The 25,826-nt window shown below is 37.2% G+C and overlaps 1 protein-coding gene and 1 pseudogene across 1 annotated transcript in view; one reads left to right on the forward strand and one right to left on the reverse strand.

Moving 5' to 3' along the window:
• Positions 1 to 24,367, reverse strand: part of BTLA (B and T lymphocyte associated) — a 39,651-nt gene extending 15,284 nt beyond the window's left edge. Inside the window, exons 1-2 of the mRNA XM_090263478.1 lie at positions 24,280 to 24,367; positions 6,917 to 7,240 (exon numbers count right to left, since the gene is read on the reverse strand). Coding sequence (XP_090119604.1) covers positions 6,917 to 7,240; positions 24,280 to 24,349 — 394 coding nt within the window. The 5' untranslated portion in view covers positions 24,350 to 24,367. The remainder of the gene's footprint in view (positions 1 to 6,916; positions 7,241 to 24,279) is intronic.
• On the forward strand, positions 16,705 to 17,261 carry LOC150021538 (dynein light chain roadblock-type 1-like; annotated as a pseudogene).
• Positions 24,368 to 25,826: the final 1,459 nt, after the last annotated feature.

Here is a 25,826-nt window from a genome sequence, read left to right on the forward strand (position 1 = left end):
TGATCTATATATTTATCCTGTGTCAATACCATAGTTTTAATTACTGAAGTTTTGTAATAAATTTTAAAATAGGAAAGTGTTGATTGCTCCAACATAGTTCTTTCTCAAAAATTTTTTGTCCATTCTGGGCTCATTGCAGTTCTCTACAACTTTTAAAATCTGATTTCCATTTCTGCAAATAAAGATTGTTGGGATTTTGATGAGATTCGCATTGAATATGTAGATCACTTTGGGAAATATTGCCATCTTGATGATATTAAACCTTTCAGTCCATGAACATAGGATGTCTTTCTATTTATTTACATCTTCTTTAATTTCTTTCAACTATGTTTTATTCAGTGTATTATAAGTTTTGCACCTTCTAGGTCAAATTTATTCTTAAGTGTTTTGTCATTTTGATAGTATTCAAAATGAAATTTATCCCCTTAATTTCTTTTTCAGATTGCTAATTCATTGCTAGTGCATAGAAATACTACTATTGCCACCAGGGCCAAATCCAGGAAGTAAAGAAAGTGCGCCTCTACAAAAGTATATAAGACATGGTGGGAGGAGTGACTCTCAGTCAGCTACCGGGAAGGAAGAACCCACCAAAGAGCAACACAACAACAACCAAAACCCAAATACAACCAGACAGCCCAAATAAATGGCATAAAGAACATTCCCAGAGCATCAAGTTCAGGAGATCAAGGAGACTTCACCACTGAATCCCACAGGTCTCCTACCACAGAAGGTCACAACAAGAAGACAGGAAGTCAAATTCAGATCAATCCAAGAAGCTGAAACAAACAAGAAGAGTCACACAAAAAATAAGGAGACAACCACCAATTAAAAGGAAAGGAGGAATCCCCAGAAAGAGTGCTAAATGAAATAGAGATAAGCAAACTACCAGACATGGAATTCAAAATAATGATTATAAGGAAGCTCAATGAGATCAGCAAACTCTAAGAAAACTACACAGAACTCCAGAGGAACTACGAAGAATTCCAGGGAAGCTACGGGGAACTTACTGAGAACTACATGAGCATTAAAAAGGACATAGAAACTATCAATAAGATCTATGATGAAATGAAAAATACAATTTCTGAATTGAAGAACATGGTAGAGGAGATCAAAAGCAAGCTAGATGAAGCAGATGATTGGCTCAGTGAGCTGGAGGATAATGCAGAAAAAAATTCACAGACAGTGCAACAAAATGAAAAAAGACTGAAAAAGGATGAAGAAGTTTTAAGCAAGCTGCAGGACAACATGAAACATAATAATATCTGTATCACAGGAATACTGGAAGGAGAAGAAAAGGAGCAAGGGATAGAAAACCTGTTTGAAAAAGTAATGACAGAAAACTTCCCTAACTTGATGAGAGAAAAAGTCACACAAGTCCAGGAAGCACTGAGAATCCCAATGAAGATGAACCCAAACAGGCCCACTCCAAGACACATCATAATTAAAATGGCAAAACTCAAAACAAAGAGAGAATTTTAAAGGCAGCAAGAGAGAAATAGCTAAAACATACAAGGGAGCTCCTATAAGGCTATCATCAGATTTCTCAACGGAAACACTACAAGCCAGAATAAAATGACAAAAAATATTCCAAGCAATGAAAAACAAAGGGCTACAACCAAGACTAATCTACCCAGAAAGGCTCTCATTCAAAATGGAAGGCAAAATAAGGAGTTTCCCAGACAAAAGAAGGCTAAAAGAATACATCTCCACCAAACCAGCATTGCAAGAGATGCTAAATGTCCTGCTTTAAGAAAATGAAGAAACAGAGAGAGACAAAGAGGGACACAGGTACAAATGGGAAAAATCACAATGAATAAATATCTCTCAATAATAACCTTAAATGTAAATGGACTAAATGCACCAATCAAAAGACATAGGGTAGCTGAATGGATTAGAAAGCATGACCCACATATATGCTGTCTACCAGAGACCTACCTCAGAACAAAAATATCTACACAGACTAAAAGTGAAGAGATGAAAAAAATATTTCAAGTAAATGAACATAAAAATGTCTGAGATAGCAATACTTATATCAGACAAAACAGATTTCATAACAAAGGCCATAAAAAGAGACAAAAAAGGACATTTCATAATACTTAGGGAACAATCCATCAAGAAGATATAGCCCTTGTACATATATATGAATCCAACATAGGAGCACCCAAATATATAAGGAAAGTCTTGGAGGACTTCAAGAAGGATATCTACAGCAACACCCTCATAGTAGGGGATCTTAGCACCCTATTGTCAACAATGGACAAATCTTCCAAGCAAAGAAACACCAAGAATTTGTGGCACTGAACAACACTCTAGATCAAATGGACTTAATTGATATATACAGAACCTTTCACGCCAAAGAAGCAAAATATACATTCTTTTCAAATGCACATGGGACATTTTCAAAGATACACCACATAGTAGGACACAAAACAAGCCTCAACAAATTCAAGAAAATTAAAATCATATCAAGTATCTGCTCTGATCACAATAGCTTGAAACAAGAAATCAACCTCAAGGAAAAAAACTAAAAAAAAAATTCAAATTTATGGAGACTGAATAACATGATGTTAATGAATGAATGGGTTAACAATGACATCGAGGAAGAAATCAAAAAGTTTCTGGAAACAAATGATAATGAACACACAAGAGCCCAAAACCTATGGGACGCAGCAAAGGCAATCCTGAGGGGCAAGTTCATAACAATACAGGCTTACCTAAAAAGGACAGAAGAATCTCAAATAAACAACTTAACCCTATATCTACACGAACTAGAGGAACCACAACGAACAAAGTCTAGAGCAAGTACAAGGAAAAAAATAAGATCAGAGCAGAATTAAATGACATTAAAAACTAAAAGAACAATTCAAAAGATCAATAAAACCAGGAACTGGTTCTTTGAAAAAGTAAACAAGTTTGACAATCCTTTAATCAGATTCATCAAGAAAGAAAGAGAATACCCAAATAAATAAAATCAGAAATGAAAGAGGACAAATCACAACCAATACCACAGAAATACAAAGGATTATAAGAAATTACTCCGAACAACTAAATGACAAGAAATCTGACAGCCTGGGTGAAATGGAAAAATTTCTGGAAATATAAACTTCCAAAACTGAATGAAGAAGAAACAGAAAACCTGAATATACCAATAACAACTAGTGAAATTGAAGCAATAATCAAATAACTTTCAGCATACAAAGCCCTGGACTAAATGGCTTCACAGGTAAATTTTACAAAACACTTAAGGAAGAACTAACTCTTATCCTTCTCAAAATATTCCAAAAAATCCAAGAGGGAGGGAGGCTCCCGAACTCTTTCTATGAGGGCTGTACTATCCCGATTCCCAAACCAGGTCAAGACACAACAAAGAAAGAAAACTACAGGCTAATATTGCTAATGAACATAGATGCTAAAATCCTTAACAAAATATTGGCAAAGTGGATCCAGCAATACATTAAAAAGATCATACACCATAATCAAGTGGGATTTATCCCAGGGATGCAAGATGGTATAATATTGGCAAACCAATAAATGTAATATACCACACAAACAAAGAGAAATACAAAAATCACATGATCATATCAATAGATGCTGAAAAAGCATTTGATAAGGTTCAGCACCCATTTATGATTAAAACACTCAGCAAACTAGGAAAAGAGGGAGCATACCTCAACATAACAAAGGCCATATATGAAATACCTGCCACCAACATCATACTCAATGGGCAAAAACTAAAAGCTTTCTTCCTGAGTTTAGGAACAAGACAATGGTATCCACTCTCTTCACTTCTATTCAACATAGTTTTGGAAGTTCTAGCCACAGTGATCAGACAAGAAAAAGAAATAGAGGGCATCCAAATGGAAAAGAGGAAGTAAAAATGTCATTATTTGCAGATGACATGATAGTGTACACAGAAAACTCTATAGACTCCACCAAAAAACTACTCTACCTAATAAGTAAATTTGGCAAAATAGCAGGGTATAAGGTCAATATTCAGAAATTGAAGGCATTTCTGTACACCAGCAATGAAATATCAGCAATAGAAACTAGGGTAAAAAATCCTATCCTATTTACTATAGCAATAAGAAAAATACAGTACTTAGGAATAAATTTAACCAAAGAGTTAAAAGACCTGTACTCAGAAAACTACATAACACTGAAGAAAGAAGTTAAGGAAGATACAAATTGATGGAAGCATATACTGTGTTCGTGGATGAGAAGAATCAGCATCATTAAAATGTCCATACTACCCAAAGCAAATTATAGATTCAACACAATCCCTATTAAAATACCAATGACATATTTCACAGACATAAAACAAATACTTCAAAAATGTATATGAAACCAAAAAAGAGCCTGACTAGCCTCAGCAATCTTAAGAAAGAAGAACAAAGTAGCAGGAACCACAATACCTGATATCAAACTACATTACAAAGCTAGGGTAATCAAAACAGTCTGTTACTAACATAAAAACAGACATATAGATCAATGGGACAGAATAGAGAGCCCAGAAATAAATCGAGGTCTCTGAGGTCAATTAATAGTTGACGAAAGGGGAAGGAGCATAAAATGGAGTGAAACTAGCCTCTTCAACAAATGGTGTTGTGAGAATTGGAAAGAACATACAAAAACATGAAACTAGAACACCAACTTACAGCATACACCAGAATAAATTTGAGATGGGTAAGACTTAAATGTAAGCTGTGACACCGTAAGTCATGGAGGAAAACATCGGCAGTAAAATCTCAGATATCCCACACAGCAATATTTTTGCTGATATGTCTCCCAGGGCAAGGGAAATAAATGAAAGAATAAACCAATGGGACTACATCAAGCTAAAAAGTTTCTGCTCTGCTAAAGAAAACATTAGCAAGGTGAAAAAGGAACCAACTGTATGGGAAAATGTATTTGCCAATGATAGCTCAAACAAGGGTTTGATCTCCAAAATATTTAAAAAACTTATATGACTCCACACTAAGAAGACAGACAATCCAATTAAAAAATGGGCAAAAGATTTGAATAGACACTTTTCCAAGGAGAATATACAGAGGGTCATAGGCATATGAAAGAATGCTCAACATCACTAGCCATCAGAGAGATACAAATTAAAATCATAATGAGATACCACTTCATACCGGTCAGAATGGCCATCATTAACATATCAAACAACTAAAGATGGAACTGCCTTTGATCCTGCAATTTCACTGCTAGGATAATACCCAAAGAATCCTAAAATATCAATTCAGAAAAACCTATGCTCCCCTATGTTCATAGTAGTGTTATTTACAATAGCCAAATGCTGGAAACAGCCTAAGTGCCCATCAGTAGATGACTGAATCAAAAAACTCTTATTCATTTACGTGATGAAATTCTTTACAGCAAAAAAAAAGAAGCTCCTGCCTTTTGCAACAACATGGATGTAACTGGAGAGTATTATACTTAGCGAAATAAGTCAGGCAGTGAAAGGAAAATATCGGATGATTTCACAGGAACCTAATGAACAAAAAAATGAGCAAAATAGAACCAGAGGCATGGAAACAAGGAACAGACTGACAGTGAACAGAGGGGAGAGGGAGAAGTGGAGAAAGAAGGGGAAGGGTCTAGTCAAGGAACTAATGTAAGTGACCCATGGACATGGAAAACAGGGTGGGGGTTGACTGTGAGAGAAGGGGGAGGTGGGCTAGGCAGGGGAGAGCAATGGTGGAAATACAGGACCACTGTAATAGAACAATTTTAAAAATGGAAGAAATAAAATAAATAAATAATAAAAAAAAGAAATATTGCTATTTTTCCATGGAGCATACAACTTGTTGAATTTATTTATTAGCTCTAGTAGTTTTTGAGGATTTTAAAGGACTTTCTTTACATAAGACCATGTCATCTTTGAATAAATATTTTTACTTTTTCCTTTACAATTTGGATATTTTTATTCATTTTTTCTTGCTTAATTGCTATGAGTAGAAGTTCCATTTCAATGTTGAATAGAAGTGGCAAAAGCATACATTATTGTCTTGTTCCTCTTCTTAGGGGGAAAGCTTTGTTTTTCACCAGTGTGTATGATATTAGCTATGGGATTTTTATAAACCAATTCTTTTACTGTCCCCAAGTCTTCTTTTTTTCCCCCCTATGTTTCATTCAGCTTGATTTTGCCTAGGTTAACACCACCCTGTCTTTCCTCTGTAGTTTGAACTTTTAGGGGCCCTCTGGAGAGGGTCTGGGGAGATGGTTAAGGCCATAAATATTTTTAAACTTTATCAAGGAGTCAGGTTATTTGTGTGCATTTTGCCTTTTGTGCAAACTATGAACTCTTAACATAACTTTAAGGAACTATTATTAGTAAAAGTCAAGGACAAAAAAATGAAAGAAAAAAAGAAAAGAAAAAGCAAACAAGGACAGAGAATAAAAGATGTTTACTGCTATTGGTATTCAATTTGTAATTCTCCCACATTTCAGTGATCTACTTATGGACTTACCAAGTAAATTTTATCCTCCCTTAAGGCAAAAACAATGATTTTTAATATGTTTATTGATTTGAGAGAGAGAGAGAGAAAAGAAAGGCATCAATGTGAGAGGGAAATTTCTTGGTTGCCTTCCGTATGCACCCTGGCTGGGGATCAGATCCTCAACACCTCAACCTTTTGGTGTATGGGATGATGCTCCAACCAACTGAGCCACATTGGTGGGTCAGGGTAAAAACAATAAAATTTATTACATATTTTTCTGCTCTTTAATTCACTCACCCCAAAACACATACACACACACAACATGTGCACAACTTTACAGCCTATGAGGTGTGGCAATGTTCTAATGATTTATATAAGTTCAGTGTCTAACATATTATTTGAGAATCTGGGTTCTCCTTTTCCTTGAAACATAATGAGAAAAATATTAGATAGTCTCAGTGTATAGAACTCACCTGTCACATAAATAGTTATGGAGAAGCCTTCGATGAGTCCAGATGAAACATTCACAGAACAGCGATATGATCCATTGGCACTAGCCAGTGCTTGATCAAAATGCAGACTAGAGACAAAAATATTCTCTTTTTCAACCTTCGTGTATATCTTATGTCCTTTCCCAAGAGGTGGACACTTTTCTCCTTCAAGCTTGCACCAGGTCACATCAGGTATGTTATCAGCACAGTATTTCACAGGACATTCCAGGTCAAATGATTTCCCTGCTGAGACATTTTGCACGGAATCTCTTTTAATATTAATTTGTGTAGTACATGACTTTTCCCCTGAAAAATGAAAAAAAATTAAATTCAAATATGTTCTGGAAGGACCAGATATTTCCCACTTGAAAAGTTTCTACCAAAGATTTATTCAGCATGATTCTATAATTTTTTGAGATAATATTTTCCAGTAATTAAGAATCAGTAGCAGAGTGTCTGGCACATGGTAAGTACATAATAAATATTTATTGAAAAAAACAAATAAATCATTTCTTTAGTTGTTCAATATTTCATAAATATCCAAAATATTATAAAATTCCAAAATATTTTTATTGTATTTTATTTTATTTTTACTTATTTTATTTTATAGCTACTTTAATAGGTAATAAATGTTTTTTATCAATTACTTACTATACTTCATAAGTACTTTAACTCTTTTAATCCTCACAATACAAATACATGACAGTGATTTTCAACTGATGTGCTACAAGGGGCACAATGGTGTACCATAATAATTTTAGACATGTAATAACTGACTATGTAATCAGGGACACTGACTTCTTCCCAAGGTTGTCAAATTTTTAAAAATGACAACAGCCAACAATCAATAGCCTTTGATATGAATGAATCAAAATTATACCTATTTTGTCAGATCAGCAAAAAATATATTTTTTGGTGCGCTGCAGAGTTTTAGTAATTAGTTTATGTGTGCCATGAGGTGAAACAGGTTGAAAATAACTGATATATGTTTTTTATTTATATTTTATTGATTATGCTATTGTAGTTGTCCTGATTTTCCCCCCTTTGCTGCCCTCTACCCAGCATCTCCCACTCCTTCAGGTAATCCCTACACCTTTTTTCATGTCCATGGGTCATGCATGTAAGTTCTTTGGCTACTCCATTTCCTATATTGTACTTTACATCCCTATGGCTTTTCTGTAACTACCTATTTGTACTTCTCAGTCCCCTCCCCTCTTCACCCATTCTCCTACACCCCCCTCTCACCTGGCAACCATCAAAATGCTCTTCATATCAATGATTCTGTCTTTGTTCTTCTTGTTGGCTTAGTTTGTTTGGGGATTCAATTGTTGATAGATATGTACTTATTGCCATTTTATTGTTCATAGTTTTGATCTTGTTCTTAAGTAAGTCCCTTTAATATTTCATATAATAATGGTTTGGTGATGATGAACTTCGTTAGTGTTTTCTTGTCTGGGAAGCTCTTTATCTGCTCTTTGATTCTAAATAATATCTTTGCTGGGTAAAGCAATCTTGGCTGTAGGTCCCTGCTTTTCATGACTTTGAATAGTTCTTGCCAGTCCCGTCTGGCCTGCTACATTTCTTTTGAGAAGTCAGCTGACAGTCTTATGGGAACTCCCCTGTAAATAAAACTAACTTCTTCTCTCTTGCTACATTTAAGATTCTCTCTTTATCTTTAACCTTTGGTATTTTAACTATGATGTGTCTTGGCATGGGCCTCTTTGCATCCATCTTGTCTGGAACTCTCTGTGCTTTCTGGACTTGCATGTCTATTTCCTTCACCAAATTAGGGACATTTTTTTCATTAGTTTTTCAAATAGATTTCTAATTTCTTGCTCTTTCTCCTCTCCTTCTTGAACCCCTATGATGTGAATGTTGGGACACTTGAAACTGGCCCATAGGCTTCTTACTCTATCCTTGTTTTGGGGGGTTCTTTTTCTCCTTCTTGTTCTGTTTGGTTGTTTTTTGCTTCCACATGTTCCAAGTCTTGGGTTCATCCACTCTACTGTTGTTTCCCTATAAATTGTTCTTTATTTCAATTAGTGTATCCTTTGTTCCTAATTATACCTTTTTTATGCTCCTGAGATACTTACTAAGTTCCTTGAGTATCCTTATAAACAGTGTTTTGAACTCTGCATCTGATAGATTCCTTATCTCCATTTTGTTTAGGTTTTTTTCTGGAGTTTTAACTTTTTTTTTCATTTGGGCCATGTTTGTCTCCTCATTTGGCAGCCTCCCTGTGCTTGTTTTTATGTATTAGGTAGAGCTTCTATGACTCCCTGTTTTGGTAGTGTGGCCTAATATAGTAGGTGTCTTATAGAGTCCAGAGGCACAGCCTCCCCTCTCACCCAAGCTGGGTAATCAAGGTACACCCTCATGTGTGCTGAGTACCCCCTCCTCTTATAGTTGAGCCTTGCTTTCTGTTGGCAGGTCAATGGGAGGGGTTCACCCAGACCAGTCAGCTGCAAAGGCTGGCTGTGACCACTGACCATCAACCTCCACCCTCCATGGAGAATCAGCTGTACAACAAGAGGGTGGTTGTGCTCCAACGTGTTCTGTAGCTGTTCACTGTGTGCACAAACTCTGGGGTTTCCTGGGTGGTGCATGCCAAAGTCTGCCCCAACCTGTGTTCTACACAGGGTCACCCTATATGGGCTATAAAGCAATCTGCAGATGGCTGCTACTTGTGCTGAGCTTTGAGGTTCCCAGGTGAAGCCAAACGTGATCCAAAACTGGCTGCTGCTAGTGCCGGTTCTGGTACCACTTAGCAAGAGGTACAGGGGCTGGGAGATCATTGAGGCCAGCTGTTGCTTGTCTGAGAGGATTTAGGAAGTTGTGAAGTATGAGCCAACACTAGCTATTTTTATGGAAAAGTCACTGTTAACAGCTTTTGTGAGTCCATATTTTGGTTGGGATGGAAACTCAGAGGATCCCCAGGGTGGGGAAAATAGCCAATTTAATGGAGTCTCAGATATGGCACGTACCTCCCAGCTCTGTGGCTCTGTAGGGGGAGGGTTCGGAAAAGGGACAATGACCTCTGCCCATTTTTCTGTCTGGGAGAAAGCTGTCCCCCAGCTCTCACCCTGATGCTAGTCACTTCAGTTCCTCCCCATATACCACTGGTGCTTTTAAAGCTGCTACCCTGGTGCTGAAGCTCAGAATTAGTTAGTCTGAGTAAGTCAATGTGTGGGTTCTTTAAAAGGAACTGCTTGAGACTCCAGTCCCATTGACTCAATATTTACTAGTTTTTGTAGCCAGAAGTTATGGGAACTCATCTTCCTGGCACTGGAACCCCTGGGCTGGGAGCCCATGTGGGGCTGAGACTCCTCACTCCCAAAATATCCCTCCCAAATTTTTATCCACCACACATGGATGTGGGGCCAGCCCATTCCACATCTCCATCCTTCTTACCAGTCTGGATGAATGTGGTTTCTGTAATTTCATAGTTGCTGGACTTTCATTCAGCCTGGTTTCTGATGGTTCTGAGTGATAGTTGTTCTTGTTCTCAAGTTTAGTTGTGATTTTTGATGTGGTTGTAAGAGAAGGCATACTGTGTTTACCTATGCCTCCAACTTGACTGAAAGTCCCTGCTAATATATGTTATTATGGCCCTGCATTCACCATACTGCTCTACCTAGCATAATGTCCTACTTCCTTTCTATACCCTTGCCAGGATGAACATGCTCATTTCTAGCTATTTCCTAACACCAGATAAACCTCTCATTATAATTTCTGCTCACATAATATCAATCTTTGCTCAGAATAAGTATCTTGTTGAGTTTTCAGGAATCATATTGAGACAAGAGACCTACAAAAACTTTTAGGACCTCTGAATATTTATATATTTGTAAATGCTCTGAGATCTTAAATAAGTTCACTTTAAAACTTCCTAACTGCTTCTAAAATTCAGAATAAAAATGAAAGCAATATGAAAGTCAAGTTATGAGAATGAGGTTTTCAAAAAATTGAAGAGAAAGGGTAAGATAATTTAGCAAGAGGAAGTGTCCAACAATATAACATCTGGATGTGGCTAGACTTATGACAAAAAAAGCAAGGAGGCAGAGGGAGAAAGACCAAGTGAAACCTTTGTTTCCAGAAGTCCAATGCTCTCCCTAAGGTTAACAGTCTATCTCAGCTTCCTAACTTCCCTTTTTATTTACTTGGATAAGTTAATCATAGCTTATGGAGCCTGTAATTCTATGAAAAACTAAATAATAATTACAGACAAAGACCTCCTTCTCTCAAGAAACCTACCATTTAATTGGCGAGACAAAATTAAGTAACAACAAAGTCTCTGTATCTGAAGTAAATTTTCTATCTACCGCTCTTTTTTCTTCAACCTTATCATGACTAAAAGCAGAGGGATCTTGTAGAAATAAATAAGAAATGGTTGCCTGTCATCATGGGGCTTGCCTTCCAGTGGAAAAGAAAGTGGGAGAACAAAACAACAGAGTAAAGAGGTGCAAACTTTGCATGGGTGTGCAGAAGATTCACTTCAGCTAGGGCTGTCAGGGCAAGGCTTAATGGAAAGGTTGTATTTGAGCTGAACCTCAGTGAATGGTTAGCTTTTTGATAATTAGAACAGTGAATGGGCATGGGAGATATTTTAAAACTGAGGAAATGAAAGGGCAAAGACAGAGAGGCCAGGAATCTCATGGCAGATGCATGAATTGAAACACATTTGGATCATGGTTTACTAGTCATGGAGACTACTAGTTTTTTCAGAACAATTGGAATAAGCATTAGGTGGGAGAAGTTTAAATTTTACCAACCATAAGAAAATACAGAACATGATTCTTTGGGGACATTTATAAAAGTCATGGAGATAGCTAAAAATCAGAATATTTATTTGAACATAGTTGGTCAAATGCTAACACATTTTGTGATACTGAGATAGCCACCAAGACGCACTGGCACTCCATTTCTTTAAAATAAAATAAAAAGATTGGACGGCAAAAAATAAGAAAATTATTACTCACCATCCTCTACTACACAAAAATACATATAAAACTTCACCTCCCTCGATATGTGACCAACACTACAAAATTACTTCTAAGTCTCACTTTCTGTTATAACAAGTTAGCTTCCCATCTAGCCATCAAACTCACCCAATGCTACAAGCGTAGCTGAACATCCCTTGTAGTTCCAGCATTCTCTGACTGTATGCTAAGGAGGAATGCACGGAGTGGAAGAGGGTTAGCTGTTTGTCCTGACCGTATCACTGATTTGCAGTGAGATTATGGAAACATCCCTGCAGTGCCTGCGTATTCTGATTGGCAGGATGGAGATCAGAGACTATGGAGATCACTGACTGCCACATTGCCCGGCACAGGAATTTTTTTTGAATGGAGGAATGAATAGAAAAATAGAGGCTAGTCAACAGGCACTAAAAGTCATCAAGAATACTCCTTCTTTGTATGAAGAAGATATTATATTCCCTATGTCTGAAACTAAAACTAATGTTTGTAGTGCAGGAATGATGCACTGAGCCAAATGACACAATTGTAACTTTTTATATGCTAAGTAGTTTATTGCATACTATTTATTATGTTACCATAACTTTTATGTTATACATTGACTCCTGGACTCAACTGTAAACTCAATTCTAATATTCCACTTGACAAGCATGATGACACTTCTTTGCTGCTTGTCCTGAGTTGTGCATATACATCTTATGACACTCAGAACATCTAAAGCTGTCCCCAAGGGGTTTGTCTTGTCAAAACAAACCATTTTCTAAAGCTAGATGAAAATCATTTTGCTTTTGGCTGGGGTTTATAGGCCAACATCAGTTATGGTTGTTTATGCTATTATTGCTCCTGCTTTTTATTTTAAACATTCATACTTAATGGCAGGAAATCCCAATGCTAAAAGTAATTTAAATATCTGAAGTAAAAAGATGAAACCCCTACCATCCCCACGCCATCAAATGATGCAATATCCTTTTTGCAAGTCACTATAGCTTTAGGAAATGTCTCATTTAAAAAATTTTCATGAGACCCTGGCTGCTATGGCTCAGTGGATTGATTGAGCGTCGGCCTGCGAACCAAGTGTCACTGGTTTGATTCCCAGGGCACATGCCTGGGTTGCACACCAGGTCCCCAGTTGGGAGCGTGTAAGAGGCTACCACACATTGATGTTTCCCTCTCTTTCTTCCTCCCTTCCCCTTGCTCTGAAAATAAATAAATACAATCTAATAAATGTTAACAATAGAAAATATATTTAAAAAGAAAATTCTCATGAAACCACTATTGTACTATTAGTTTGTATTGCTATATCCTATGACTAGGCTGTGCCTAGCATATTTGATGCCCAGAGTACATTTTTAACAACTTCCTCTTTTTAATGGAAACATATTTTCAGAAATACTCATGAAATGAAACAAATAGTAAAATGGACAGAAAAGACACAGTCAGTGAATATTTTTTTCACTGAACTTTGTATAGAAAATCATGCTAATTAAAAGATATTTCAAAAATAATATTGGAATTCAAAAAAGTAAAAATGTACAACTATTTACTTAACAGTTTTTATATCTACCTACATAGTGTAAACTTTTATTTTAATCTTCACCAGACACTGTTTATTGATTTTTCTTTTTTAGAGAGAGAAGGGAGAGAGAAAAAGAGAAATGGTGTGAACTTTGATTCTTTAGTTATAGCTTGTCATATTACTTTACATAAATAATTTTCCAATAACTAGTAAGTAAATTTTATTAAAAACTGAAATTCTACAAAAGATAAAATTTAGGCAATTACTAAATTGTAACACTAATGTAAAGTTTTTTTCTTGATTCATTTTAAATTTTAAAACAATTAACACTTTAAGGACAAGAATACATTTCAATTGTAAAAATATTAATTTTAAAACATTTCATGTATGAATGAATTTTAGTTCTTGTATGAAATTATGTATCACAGTATGTATAATTTTAATATTTCAAATTTAAACAAATAAATATTCAAAAAGTTTGCATAGAATGAAAAAAATAAAATACTCTCACGTTCTGTCTGTGTTTATACTCACTGCGCTATTATTGTGCATTTAAAATCTACTGTTTAAATGCAAGTCTGTGGAGTCTCACAGGGACTGGGAATACAAACTGTGCCTTGAGCAAGCTCAAATGATTGTGAACATTATGAATTTACTCTTGAAATGTAGGTGGATTTGTGGATGTCCAAGGCCAACTCTGTAACTGCGAAGTTTTCTGAGTTAATTTTCATGTAGAATAAAATGGTTATCAAAGGGGAAGTACTAAAAATGTGCTAATTTGAAGCTTACACACATAGTATTAAAACTCAGCAATAACCATACTAGTCATCTAGAACTTTAAGCCAAAATTATTCGTAGGGGGAGGAATATTTTATCACCGATATTGTTCAGAATTGCTGGTACATGGTGATAATTAAAAGTAGAGCACCTTTTATTTGTTTTAAAATTCTATAAAGACAATGTACCCCTTAGTGCCCACACCAGAGGTTTGGACATCCTATTGTCCTTGACTATTTAGTAATGTTTTTAGTGCAAAGTGGATGCAGAAAGAAGCTTACATCACTTCTTGATTTTTCTATTAGATTTTTTCTTTGATTATCTTGATTATACAGTTTCTCAGAGCTTTCAATCTGGAAGAGGGAGAGAACCCTTGTGGCTGGGTCAATCAAGAAAGGCTTCAAGGAGGATGTTGAACCCCCTCCTGCCCCACACCCCACCCTAGGGCAATTCTGCTTCTCCTCTCATCATTATACTGTAATACCATCATCCACCTAGCCACTTGAGAGCCATCTTGACCTCTTTTCACTGTACCATTTTATCGGTCACCAAGTTAGTTTGATTCAGCATCCAAAATTTGTCTCCATGCCATTGCTTTAATTTGGGTCTTACTCTGTTTCATGTGGATTATTGTCACAGCCTAGAAATTAGTCTTCTACATTTCAAATTTAGCCTTCATCCCCTATCTCTACTTCAACCCATTCTCCACACTACTGTCACAGTTTGCATGCTTAAAATGAAAATGCAATCACAAGACTTTACCCCTACTCCCCTCCCCTGCAGACTCTCTAATGCTTGCAGGAACACATTCAGACTTCATCAAATGGCATTTTACCCCTTGTCTCCTTATGCAAATTCCCACACCCCCATACTCCAGAAAACCAAGGCTACTTGATGCACCACCAACCCCGCCCCATGAATGTCCTATATTATTTTGTATGACACATATCACTCTATAAATATGTGTTTATGCATGTCTTCCTATCTGCTCTACACCCTTTTTTGGTGGGATGGTACCTGTTTCTGCAGAAGAAGATGGCCTTAGAAAAGGTATGAAAGTGAGAAGGCATGATGTACCTGAAACCAAACAGAGACAGCTTCATGGAGAGAAAAATCTTCTGTCCACAACTCTGACTCATGCTCTCTGTGTGCTAAGGACACAGAGCAGACACACCTGAGCCCTTTGAGGGGTTGCCAAAGGCATCTCAATATACCCTGCAGTGGTTAAGTTATAACCATTAAAGAGAAAACAGACCTCATAAGCATGCAGTATGGAAAGATCTGATTTATGTTCACTCAGAGGTAATATTGAAAATATTGAATAAGTGACACTCTGTGGTCATGCAGATACCCAGACCAACCAATCAGAAAAGCACGCCAGTCATAAACAACTGCCTGGTCCAGTACCTTCCAGCTGAGCAAGTGTAGCTGCAGGTATAGATGTCATCAGAAGCCAAAAAGGGTAGATAATTTGTGAAACTTATTAGCTCTTTATAAAAAAGTTTTGTAATTCTAACTTAATGTGAAATACATAAGATTGTGAAATACATATTTTTAAATGTTTTGATTATAACCATTACCACGAGGAAACTCCCAACCAAGCTTTCCATGGAAAAATTCTTACATATTTATGAAAAGTTCAAAATAATTATTTTCACTGAAAGAAATGATTGCCTGTAATAAATGCAGAATGTCTTACTGGAGCTAAGACAGCATTAGAGTTGAACATAAAAATGTAACCAAGTAATTTTTGAAAGACTGAAATGATTATGAAAGGTATAATATGCTACTAATTTTCTGTGACACCAACCAGAATTTTAGCTTCTATCAGAAGATACCAACGAACAAACACAAACTTCAGATACATGGTGGGGGGGCCTGTGGAAAGAGAGAATTCTTCAGACTCAGGAGAAAAACAGGCCTTCAGAGGATGCAGGTGGTCTGATCTGCCTAACTTTAGAGGGCTGGAGTAGTGGAGAGGAGAGGCGATATAATGACAACCAAGGAAGAGAAGCCAGTGCCTTTTACTTACAAAATGATGTGAGTTTAATGATCCCCTGAGGCAGTGTCTTGAGCATAGTCAAGGCCAATCCACATATAGCAGTAGCAGCCATGTAATCACACATCACACAAATCAAAGATGCTGGAAGAGCATCCACCTAGACACTCTCAGGGAATTACATGCACAACAACAAAAAGCCCATATAACCAATGTTCTTCCCATCATAAGCTGACTGCCATCGACTCACAAAGTTAGGGATGTGATGACATGAGATGAGAGTAGGGGAGTTCCACCTCATTCAGAACCATTAATATAATGTTGTATTATGCAGTGTTGACTAAACTTATGACTTTAACTGTGCGATAAATAAACTCACATCATAAAGCAGATATTTCCAGAAATGCAAGGAATACTTGGGAAAATTTGAATAAGAATAAGGTACACAGACTGGGCTGTACTGTAGTGAGCCAGAGCTAGGCTACATGATCAGTGGTCTGTGATGGCAGAAGTGGAGGAGACACTGAAGTGACTTCAGAGCCAGAAAGGAGTGTGGGCAATCATCGGGTTGAACACAGAAAGCACTACCATTAAGAGCACCATGGGCCCTGGCTGCTGTGGCTCAGTGGATTGAGTATTGGCCTGCGAGCCCAGTGTCGTTGGTTCGATTCCCAGCTAGGGCACATTACTAGGTTGCATGTCAGGTCCCCAGCTGGGGACGCGAATGAAAGGCAACCACACAGAGATGTTTCTCTCCCTGTCTTTCTCCTTTCCCCTCTCTCTAAAAATAAAAAATAAGTAAACAAACAAATAAAAAAATAAATTATTTTAAAAAAAAAAGGAAAGAAAAAGAAAAAAAAGAGCACCATGGACAATTCCACCACCACACAGTGTGCCAACCTCATGCACAACTTCATCTTGAAAGTCCGGAGTACGGTGCATGAAATTGACTCCCAGAATGACCTCACCTTCTTTTAAATTCACACCAAGAAAAATGAAATTATGGCTGCACCAGACAAAGACTATTTCCTGATTGTGATTCAGAATCTAATTGAATAAGCCACTCTCTTGGCTCCATATATCATTTCTTAATTTAATGCCCCTTACGAATAATAGTGTTAATTATGTCAACTGACTGGCAGATAGAAATCACCTTAGAGCCCATGCAGATCAATCGAGTGGCCACATTGGGCTATAGCTCCACCTGATCCTACCAAAGTCATCCCCCTGCTGGCCAGTCACCCCCAAGTTCCGAGGATGCCCTCTTTCCTCAAGTCCAGGTTTTGAAGCAAAAGCTTGTAAGAGGCCCACACCCTGCTTCCTTCTGATCTTTGGTTCACTTGTTGCCCTTGGAAAAGGTTGTTTTTCTTTAACTAAAAAATTGGAACTTGAAAAAAAAAGAATGAGGCACAATGTTAAAATCAAAGCTTCTCTTATAAGGGTGACCATTATTAGTTTAATAAAACCCTATAAACTTATCTTAAGGGGTATAACAAAAACCTATTGAGTCTCAGTCCCTACTGTCAGGTGGAAGACATTCACCTATACCTACCTGAGAAACAACATATAATGTATTATAGATAACTGATATAGAACTAGTATGCAATAATAGTTTATATTTTTCTTCTCTGGGCATATTGTCTGATATGGGTCTTTTAAGAGAAATAGGCATCTCTTCCCAGTCTAAACATGCATACTGAGAGAGGAGAAACAGAAAAAAGGAGAGGTAGGGAAAGAGAGAGGTGGAGGGACACAAACAGAGACAGACAGAGAGAGAGAGAGAGAGAGAGAGAGAGAAAGAGAGACTGGCTTACATAATGTAAAGTTCATTTGGCAAAAATGGAATGAAATAATTAACTTCACATCAAGAATACACGTGGTATAAATCCATATTTATTCCATTTACTTAAAAAACAAAGACCACTAAACAAGAAAGTTGAGAGAACTGTTAAAATCATCTTTTATTATTTTTTATTCTTTAAAACTTCCTGAAAATGATACTTGAAACTTTCCTTTAAGTTTGCTTTATAAGGTACTTATTTAACATACTTTGAAGCAATCTCTTCTAGGACTAAAATTTCTCATCTTGTGATAAGACTACTTGAGGGGAGCTTTGAAGACTATCTTTTCAATTTAGTTGCATTGCACAATTTAAGATTAAGACCTGTATCTCTTGATTTTAACTAGTTTGGGATTATTCTGAAGTTGATTTGCTTTGAAACAGTCATTCTAGTATTTGCTGTAGCTTTGTCTAAAAGTTAGCAAAGTTTACAAAATACCTGTGCCATGTCTCCTCTTGACATATTAAAGAATAGGACAAGCAAGGAGCTTTAGTCATCATTAGGTCAGATAGCACATGAATAATTTGAGTCACATCTGGAAGCTCACCTCCAGAATCAGTCATTGCCAGGCTCTACAGTCATTGCCACTTGCCCACAAATGCACTGCACCTCACATTATCCAGGTGCTGTAGACCCACCCTAGATCCTCCAAAGAGGAGAAACAGAGAAACATAGATGTATGACTAATATTTTTTGAGTTCTTATTATGTCCTATGCACTTTTAGGTATATATATATATATATATGTGTGTGTGTGTGTGTGTGTGTGTGTGTGTAAAATGTCATTTGGTCTTTGCAACAATTTTTATGAGGTAGTTACTATTATTATCTTTAAGTTTGGAAAACCAAGTGTTGGAGAAACTAAGTCACTTGGTCAAGATAACTCACAAGTGGTAAGCAGAGTCAAGACTAGGACTTGAACCCAGGCCTGGCTAACCCCAAAGCACAAGTTCTTCTCTAACAGGGGTTAGTTGTGAAAGTAAATGAGAACATATAGGAAGAGTTCTTAGGACTATGCTTGGTCATAATAAACAATAAACACCAGGTATTACATGTTTTTAATAAAATGAGTTTAGAGAGATGACACAAAAGTTGAGTTACTGTTCAAGGTGGCAGAAACAGGATGGAAACCCAGGAGATCTGCCTCAAGTGCCCCTGCTCTGAACAATGATTCCCAACTGCTTTCATAAGGACTAGTGGTGATGCAAAAACACTGGTATCCTTACCAGGCAAACAAATATAAATAGAAAATGCAGTATATCCCAGAGAAAAATGTCCTTTTATCTGAGAGATGAAATCCTACAGAAATATATTAACCAGCAAGGTCAGCCTTAGTCAAATAAAAAATCCTTTGTTGCCCTGGCCATGCAGCTCTGTTGGTTGGAGCATCATTCTCTGCACCAAAATGTTGTCAGTTCAATTCCTGGTCAGGGCACATGCCTAGCTTGTGGGTTCAATCCACAGTTGGGGTGTATTGGGAGGCGACCAATCAATGTTTCTCTCTCTCGCTCCTCTCTCTCTCTCTCTCTCTCTCTCTCTCTCTCTCTCTCTCTCTCTCTCTCTCTCAAATCAATGGAAACATGTCTTTGGGTACTTTTCCAAGTAGATCTCTACCAAGTGAAAAATGTTCCCTTGTGATTCTACCCTATTGGTCACTGTCTTTGTCTTCCCATGACAGAGGATTCAGAGTACTGCCCATCCTAGGTGACAAGGATGAGTATCTAGCAGAGACTTTTTTGGCCGATGTGTAGTTACCTCTCTAGACAGCAAAAGGTTTTAGCCAATTTAATGAGCACTTAAAAACAATGATTCATGTTGATAATTTAGAGAATAGTTCTGGCAGGGAAAGGCACTGACTACCTGAAACAGGTGGGCCTGTCTTTTAGAGATGATAGGCTCTCCGCCTTAGTCACAGTGACTTCAGAAAAAAAAGCAAGGCAGAAAAAGCTAACAGTATATCATAGAAGCTGTAGAAAGCAGCATCCAAGGAGACTTTGGAAACCAACATGAGTATTTCTAAATATGTGATAGAAAAGTTATGTGTGATGCTCAGTGTAAGTGTGGGTTATGTGTTAGTGGAAAGACACAGGGAAAGTTCATTTTCACTTTTTTGCCAGATGCTTCCTTGCCTTCCTAATATTTATAGTCTGCCGCAAAGACCACACTGAGATTCACTGGCATTTTCAAATCCCTAGAAGACACAGTATCCATTTGGGCAGAAACTGCCAATTACCCCCTTACCAATGTTAATTCTTCTCTTCTAATATCATAGAAGAAAATAAAATGGGACCATGGCCACCCATCTAGGACTTAAATGCCCATCCCTTCTAATAGCCACTTCTGGACAATGGACTGTTTGTGATGTATTCAAGCTTCAGATTGTGCTCATAAGATAAATGTGGCTATCAGGAAGGAGGGAGGATGAGAGAGCTCTACTAGCTAAACCTGATGTTTCCCTATGACTGGCCTAGATGGCTGTTCCAACAGTATCCTGGACTGTGTTCAAAGTGAACCTCAAAATGTACATGTTTATATTCTGAGCATACTAAAATGATACTCCTGCTTGTGTATACACAGACACGTGCAAATAAGTAATTTCTTCTACAGGATAAGCACAGAAATCAGAGTCCATGAGAGGATACCAGAAAATTGAATAATATTGAGCTTATTTTGAAGAGAATGGAGACTATTAGAACTGTGAAGCAAATTATTATGACACAATTCAAAGATACAGTGTAACTCAAGTCTCATGATTCCCAAACTCTATTATTATTTCTTGGTGATTAGAGATATAGTAGATAATGATGTCAAGAGTTGTTTATAGATGAATTCTGTCAACCCAAATAAGAGATGGTTTTCTAATACTACTTTACAGATCTCTCAAGTTAATTCAATTTTGGACTAAAAAGAAAAAAAAAACATTATTAACTAAACTTGCACAGTACTTATGATTCATCAGGCACTGTTCTAAGTGTTTCACAGAATTAATTCACTTAACACTCACAACAACCCTATAAGGTCAATATCGTTATTGTCCCCATTATTTACATGAGGAAATTGTACCAGAGAGGTTGTAGTCACAGAACCAGTAAATGGCAGAGATGGGATAGTAATCCAGTCAATCTAGCTCTAGAGTCCCAGCACTGCCTCTCCAAAGAATAAAGCGAAAGGTTGATTTCATTTTTGGACCTGATTGCAAATGCCTGTGAACATTTTCTTTCAACAATTCTGAACTCTAAGCAAAGGTGAAAGTCACAAATACTAAAAATAAATTAGGACAGTCAAGTGAGAGCATTTGACTTCAAAATTATAATAGAGGAAATTTTGATAGTGGGACAGAGGAAGCAACAGTTAATTAAAAAGCTTTTCAGCATTAGGAAAGTCTCTTCAAGGCTGTTACCAGCACAGAAATTAACCTTTTCATACCATAATCCAGGAAATCCTGTAGCTGAAGAATGTATTCTTAGACATTTATGTCAAAGGTAGTCATATTTTGTGGGAGGCATTTTTATAATAACAATACCAATGCATTTGGCAGAAGGCACAGCTCCATCTCCTGTGCCCATTTCAATAGCAACAAATAGCTACAGACAGAAATATGCCTGATAAAGACCCTGAAACTTCAAAGAATGAGAGACAGATGCAGAGCACCTTCTACCCTAATGTTTCTGCTCTGACCGACCCAACAATATGGTCAGTTTATAGTAAAGCAACACAATCTGTGTGCGATGTGGGGTACGGACCCATGGTCCATACTGAACTATCACAGTAGAGGCTAAAGAGGACACAGGCAAGACTCATATGGAGACTTGGCCATAACCACTGTGTTTTCAAAGGAGCCAATCTATGAGTGTCCACTGGTACTAGACCAGATTTGGATTTTTTTTCCCCTCACAATAAGCAGTGATCAATCAAAGATTTCCTACAGCATTCATTCAGGACCATATATAGTGCTGAGAAGTAGTCAAACATTAACTGCAGTGTTCCTGCTTGCTTTAAGGTGGAATCTAGGTTGACTCTCTGACTAAACAAGTGGCCCACGGTTTCACAGCTGGAAGGTGAGGAGGCAGCTGATTGACAGGGGCTTCTCCATCTGCAGCCTAGTTCTTGCCAGCATAATCTGCCTACCTGCCCAGGAAGGGAAGGTGCAGACCCTTTGACCCTTAAATACTTTCATTGGGACAGAAATTCTATGCCAGATACTGAGGGGCACAGTGCCCCCTCGATTTTTTATTGAGAAACCCAAAAAGCAAGCAAGCATAATTTTATTATAAAGAAGGAAGTTTGTAGAAAATGTTACATTGTTTCCAACCTTATTGTCAATGCAGCCTGATTCCTGGGAAAAGGCACAGAGATCTCACATTGCTTTGAAGTGGAGGGGGAAAAGCTTTACAATTAGTTTTAAAAGCTTTGACTCTGTGTCAGTGTAAAGAATTCAGCAGTTGAAAATTAACTAAATCACAGGAAATCCCCAAGATATAAAGGTTAAAAGTAATGTGATTTTTAAGGAATAGTCATCAGCTCTGAGAGAAAAATCTCACCAAACTTTCCTTATCTCAACATGTGTCCTAAATTTAATGCAAGTAATGCTGTGATTCATCAACTGCTAAATAAGATACCTGGCCAGGACTTTGTCCATGGCTTTCCATTTCATTTTCCAAATAGTTTGATTCGCTATATTTGGGGCTAAATATATTGTATAATATATTTCACTTATTCATTTTACTTTAGCTTTAAAAACTCAACTATTTTAAATAATAATGTTAAAACTTACTTCCCATTTAACTGAGTTTTGAGGGGTTGCTTGCTGAAAAGAATATTAGCAAAAATACCATTAACATTTATCGAGCTTTTATTGTGTGTATTTATTATGCCAGGTACTTTACCTGTATTACTGCCTTTATAGTATTACTGCCTTTATAGTGTCCACAATAGGTCCATACTTTAGGTACAATTATTATCTCTATTTCACAAAGAAAATTGAGGATAAGACAGGATAAGAAACTTAAAGTCACACAGTAAGTAGCAGAGCCAGTAAATTAAGCCAATCCTAACACTCAAGTTCCTTTTTGTAAGCATGTTGGGAGGGGGAATACCCCAATCTCAGTATGATACAGCACTAAAAATTATTTTATTTGATTTTACAGGGAATAGTATATATACTCTTTAAATTGGTTTAAATTCTGTCTAATGAAATTTGACTCTAGTTGTAGTTATATGATTGTAGACGTCTGGCGGAAAGCGAAAAAAATCCACTCATCCATCTAAACCCCTTGTCAACATAATAACAAATATACACACATAAAAATACACAAACATGAAAATGCTTAGATGACTGAAGGGAAGATGTGTTTTGTCCCTGGTTACGTGCCATCCTGGCATTGTGGAGACAAATTCCAAACCACCCAGTTCCAGAATTGAAGATGACATTCTATAGGTGTCAGGGGCCACACAAACTGGTAAGAGTACGTGTGCTTGGGGAAATGATGAAGCAAGATATTTGAAACCAGACCTGAGAAAATCCAAAACCACTACTAGCTATTTATAGCCCTTCCCCCTTTACAATATGGAGTCTCCTGTGTCAGTGTAAGGGAGCAACTGAACTCACCAGAAGGAAGAAAGTGGTTGCTTGCTTATATAAAATCTATGCAGAAGAGGCCAAACATCATCTACGCAGAACCTACATTGTTTTCTATGTGAAATGCCACCCAAGTCAGAACGATTTTCTGAGACGCAATGACAGAACATTCCAATCCTGTATTTACCAGCATTTTCTCAATCAGTATTCTCCAGGCACACACCCCATTGAAGTTAAGTAGTGTGATTTTATTTAGCGACATTATTCAAGAGTAACCACAGAGTCAGGCATCCAATACCTATCCTACCCAAGTGAACAAAACAACACTCACTCTGCCAAACTTTAGTTTGCAAAGAACAAGCTATTCACCATCAATTTGGCTAATAGTAATAAGTTTGTACCTAACTACTTACAATATCTGCCTTTTTTCTTACCATCGGAGCATGTTTTTTAAAGAAAATCAGCCAAAGTGACTTGAATTCCATGTTCTAATTTGGTTTCTGTCCTAGACTGTTTTCAGTGAACAGTACTAACAACTTGGTTTTATCTACCATTGTCCTTCACATAAATGCCACCTCTAACAAGATCAGAAAGGAAAACCATTATCTTCAATACCTCCTGAGAAACAAAACAAAGCCTAATCTAAATAGGTGCATTACCGTCAATACTCCAGACGCCCAGATGTGGGATTAAGAAGAGGACCCAAAACAAATTTCCAGTTCCAAGCATGGCAGGCAGTGTCTTCACTTCTTGCGCATATCAGGATGGGAAAACTTCTCAGGTAGAAGGCTGCCCTTCCTTCCCCGAGTCCTTCAGTGTTGGATCAGGTTAGCTGCCCCAGCGACATCTGTGAAGTAGAGAGAGGATGTAGGAGCAGACAGTAGGAAGAGTCTGAACAGTCTGAGAAGCGAAGTGAACTGCAAGAGTACGTGGTGTCCTGTGGTTTTGCTTCTTGTCACACTGGGTGTTCACTTTCAAATGCTCTGATCTGCAAAGCAGCTCAGTCCTTAACTTCTCCTTCCGCTCACCACCCTTTGTGCCCCACGCTGAGGTTTTCCTCATCCAAAATTCAATGAAATGAACAATTAAACTCTAAAGAAATCTATATTGTTGCAATCTTCAGGTTGAGAATTTAATCAAATAAAGGTCAGAAAATTCATGGTAAAAAGTACCTATGGTTAAGTATACCTTTTCCCCTTCTTCATGTCTTACGATTATGAAACTTCTTTTTATATGAAAGAGTTTAGATTTTTCTTTACCATGTCATGGTAAAATAAGAATGCTTATTGTCATTAAAGCAGTGGAGATTTACTTGAGGTTATGGAGAAAATGAGTGGCAGGAAGCACTTCCTCAGCAGGTGAGGGAAGGACAACTGTCTTTAATCTGAAGATAATTATCAATGGAACAAGAGCACCGTTAGTATTAGCTACATGTTCTCTCTAAATAATAAAGTTCCGAACTAAATGACATCCTGAATATCAATTAAAGGAAACTTCTATTTTCAACATTCTTCATGTGGTTATTGTTTGGATAGAATAGAAACAATGAAGGAAGAAATGGAAAAGTTCAAGATCAGATAGTTCGGGGGCAATGTGGAACTGTTTTCTCCAAGGCCACTTCTAATAATTAGCTTCTAATCATAGCTACTAATTAAATTCACCCACTTGAGATTCCAAATGAGAAATCTAGATTTGTGACATTTGTGGTTTGACAGAAGTTGGTTTTGTAAGTCTTTTCTCAGAGACTAGTGATTTTCTTCCAAAGCCAAACTTCAATGGTTTTAAGTTCATAAGGTTAAAATGCAGTTTTCATGTACTTCCTGGTTTAAATAGACATTGTGCACAAGTTGGAGACACTAACATGAATGAGTCACTGCTCCTGATTTTAAAGAGTTCAACCAGTACCGTAATTTTCTCATATATATCTTTAGTGTTGAAACTTGCCTATTCGTGCATTTCAACCACCACAGTGTAACATAAAGCAGCTACCCATAGCTTCTTAGAACTACCATTACCTACCCAGTAAACATACTGCAAAATATTTATGTAACATTTACACAACTCTCATTCCGTGCTCAAGGTGAAGTGAAAACTGCCCATGGTACCTGAAGCAAGGGTCATTGTCCCTTTTCAATAGTCCCAGAGGTAAAAGCTAAAAACGATAAGCCAACGATCTCTGGATATTTTCACAAACCAGAGAGAAGTC

This window comes from Furipterus horrens, unplaced genomic scaffold (genome assembly GCF_987537825.1).
Source record: "Furipterus horrens unplaced genomic scaffold, mFurHor1.1.pri manual_scaffold_1, whole genome shotgun sequence".
In the NCBI taxonomy this organism is placed as follows: domain Eukaryota; kingdom Metazoa; phylum Chordata; class Mammalia; order Chiroptera; family Furipteridae; genus Furipterus; species Furipterus horrens.